This window comes from Magnolia sinica, chromosome 15, assembly GCF_029962835.1.
Source record: "Magnolia sinica isolate HGM2019 chromosome 15, MsV1, whole genome shotgun sequence".
NCBI classification, from domain to species: Eukaryota; Viridiplantae; Streptophyta; class Magnoliopsida; order Magnoliales; family Magnoliaceae; genus Magnolia; species Magnolia sinica.
This window is the reverse complement of record NC_080587.1, coordinates 23,120,461-23,123,749: the sequence shown is the minus strand read 5'-3', so window position 1 is coordinate 23,123,749 and position 3,289 is coordinate 23,120,461. Positions and strand designations below refer to the sequence as shown.

The following is a 3,289-nucleotide window of genomic DNA, read 5'->3' as shown; positions in this document are numbered from 1 at the left end:
CAAGTCCCCATATAGAGAAGGGCCATGGTGTCGTTAGATTGTATAGCTTGAAAGAAGGCGCGTGGATCTGGTTCCCGTGCTCTTGATACTTGAAGGACTACCTGACGGGTTTGCTGCAATCTGTCTCCATTGTTAGTTAGTAATAACTAACCCGTAGGATCTTCTTTGCCATCATATGTCCATTCATGTGTGGGCCATAGTCCTTCGTGCATTTTTGACATGATTTGGGCAGCTTCTGTTTCATCCATGCAGCGGAGAAGGACTTGCTTGAAGGATTACTTATAGAGGAGGCCTCTGGTGATCGTAAACTAGGCCGCTAGCCTTTGGATAGTGCGACGATCAGTTGATGCCGCTCCTTCCGGGTACTTTTGATGCCCGAGATACTCTTTGATTTTGGTGTACCATGACTGATCATTTGAAGAGGTTTTGACCTCGTCAATTTGTTGGCAGAATGCGGGTTCCTCTTAGAGTTCGACGGTGAGTTCCCATTCAGCAATTCCTCTTAAGATTTCCAGCATTGAGGCGAAGGTAGCCAGAGCGTCCACGAACTGATTCTTGGCTCGAGGCATGTAAGAGAAGGTGATCTCTTCAAATTCCTCGGTCAAATTCTCTAGATAGACGTGATAAGGGATCAACTTTTCATCCTTGGTCTTCCAGTCACAATTCATCTGATTGATGATGAATTGTGAGTCTCCGAAGACTCGCAACCTCTTCACGTTGAGGATGATGGCTTCTCTTAGACCGGAGATGCATGCTTCATATTCAGCCATGTTGTTAGTACAGGGGAATGCTAATTGTTTGGAGATGGGGATTGGGACGTCGTTGGGAGAGTTGAGTATTGCTCCTACTCCACTCCCTTTTGAGTTCGCGGCTCCGTCGAAGAAGAGTGTCCACTCTCCTACTTTTCTTTCTTCTTCTCCCTTGATTAGGAGGATGTCCTCGTTAGGGAAGAAGACCTTCAGTTGTTGATAATCAGGCAGAGAGTGTGCTGCTAAATGGTCGGCCAGTGCTTGCCCCTTAATCATTTTTTGAGTAACATAGGTGATGTCGAACTTGGAAAGCAACAGTTTCCATTTTGCGATCCTGCCCATTAGTACTGGCTTCTCGAACAAGTACTTTAACAGGTCCATGCAAGCGAGTAGGAGGATTGGGTAAGCGATCATATATTTTCATACTCGTTGTATCATCTAAACTAGGGCGAGGCATGTTTTCTCTAAGCTGGAGTATTTGGCCTCGTAGCTTGTGAATCGTTGGGTTAGATAGTAGATCGTTTGTTCCTTTCTTCATGTATCGTTGTGTTGGCTAAGGACGTATTTGATTGCTTCCGCTGCAACAGAAATGTATAGCAGTAGTGGCCTACCTGGTGTAGGTGACATGAGCATTAGAGAGTTCAGTAGATACTTCTAGATTTTGTCGAAAGCCTCTTGACAGTCGTCATTTCATTCTTTTGGCGAGTTCTTCCTTAAGAGCTTGAATATGGGCTCGCAAATAAGCGTGAGCTGTGCGATGAATCGGCTGATGTACTGGATCCTTTCGAGAAAACCCCAAATCTCTTTTTCGATGCTGAGTGGCGGCATCTCGATGATGCTTTGGTCTTGGTTTCGTCCACCCGGATGCCGTCTTCATTGACGATGAAGCCTAGTAGTTTGCCTCTGGTTGTGCCAAAGGCGCATTTTTACGGGTTGAGGCGGAGCTTGAACTTTTCTAGCCTGTCAAATAGCTTCTTGAGTTCTTCAAAATGTCCTTCGATCCTGTGAGATTTGATGATCATGTCGTCCACATCGACTTCCATTTCCTTGTTTATCATGTCATGGAACAAGGTAGTCATGACTCGATATGTAACTCTTGCTTTCTTCAGCCCAAAGGGCATAACCCGATAGCAGAAAGTTCCACATGGCATGATGAAGAAAGTCTTCTTACAATCTTCAACGACCATCTTGATCTGATTGTAGCCAGAAAAGCCATCCATGAATGAGAAGATCTTGTGTCCAGCAGTATTATCTACCAGTGTATTGACGTGAGGCAAAGGGAAATCGTCTTTAAGACTTACTTTATTGAGGTCCCTAAAGTCAATGCACATCCTGACTTTGTCGTCCTTCTTTGGAACTGGTACGATATTTGTGAGCCATTCCAAGTAGTTGGAGACTACCAGGAACCCCGCATTGTATTGCTTAATGACTTCATCACGGACCTTCAGCGCCCATTCTAGCTTCATTCTCTAGAGCTTCTGCTTGACAGGCTTCATGTCGGGCTTTGTTGGCAAGTGGTGTACCACCAATTCTTCATCGAGCCCTGGCATGTCTTCGTAAGAGAAAGCAAGGTTGGATAACCTTAGCTTCAAGAATTCCATCATCCTCTGCTTCTATTCCGAAGGCAGTGATCTACCGATGCGCACTTCCTTAGGGAGTTCTAGTGATCCCAAGTTTAAAACTTTGAAATCATCTGTCACAACATTGGCCTTTATTTCGAACCTTTTGAGGGAATCCTCAAGTTCGAGAGCTGTATCATCATTTTCCTCATCCTGGGCTTCATCCAAAGCCATGAGTTCAAAATCTAACTCTAGATCGAAATCGTACGAGTTGACCTCGAACTCTGATGTTGTGTGTGGTATGTTTGGCACATTGAAGTTTTCTATTGTTTTTTATTTTGGAGGTTTTTCTGATGTTTTGTGATTTTAAGAAATATTTAATGTTTATGTGGTTTTGGAAATATCTGTTATTTTCATGTTTTGAGGGTTTTCTGATTTTTTTTGTGCCGCTAAGGGATCTCAAACAGGACGGTGTTGCAAACCATGATTGATCCTGTCCTACTTTGGGATGCCAAGTGTTATTTTGCATTGGCATTTTTTTGGACCGGTATCCGTGGATGGTTTACTAGCCAATTCGATCAGTAGGGGGATGACTGACCAACTCGTTTCTTTCCCCCTTTCGATCTTGTTGCCCTGATCTATATGTACCTGTGGGTCATCCATCTCGATAACCATGATGTCTGCTGGACTGGGTTCAGAGTCTGTGTCTGACCCAATCTCTTCGCTCAGAAGTTGGAGCTCTTCAAGCTCCTCAGGTCCACATTGTGGTGGGATCCTGATGTCTGTCTAGTTAAGGGAAGGCCACTTCCATTTTTTTGGTCCAATTGAGGGGCTGCTTTTGCCCCTTGCACTGTCGAGCTGTTGGTGGGGATGGGTGCCTCCCTGTTCTTGTCTTTGTGCCTTGTATAGGCACCTCTGGTCCGGGGTCCTCCTTGGGTGGCCTTGCTTCCGTGCCCCTAGCTTTGCTTGATGGGTCCAGGG

The 3,289-nt window shown here is 45.1% G+C and overlaps 1 protein-coding gene across 1 annotated transcript; it reads right to left on the bottom strand.

Annotated features, from left to right (window-relative positions):
• Window positions 1-464: 464 nt before the first annotated feature.
• Window positions 465-1,130, bottom strand: LOC131226881 (uncharacterized). The gene has a single exon (XM_058222590.1). The coding sequence runs from the start codon at window positions 1,128-1,130 to the stop codon at window positions 465-467; it is 666 nt and encodes a 221-aa protein (XP_058078573.1).
• Between the last annotated feature and the right edge of the window lie 2,159 nt (window positions 1,131-3,289).

Coding starts and splice junctions, on each gene's coding strand:
- LOC131226881 (XM_058222590.1), bottom strand. CDS start 1,130: ATGGACCTGTTAAAGTACTTGTTCGAGAAGCCAGTACTAATGGGCAGG.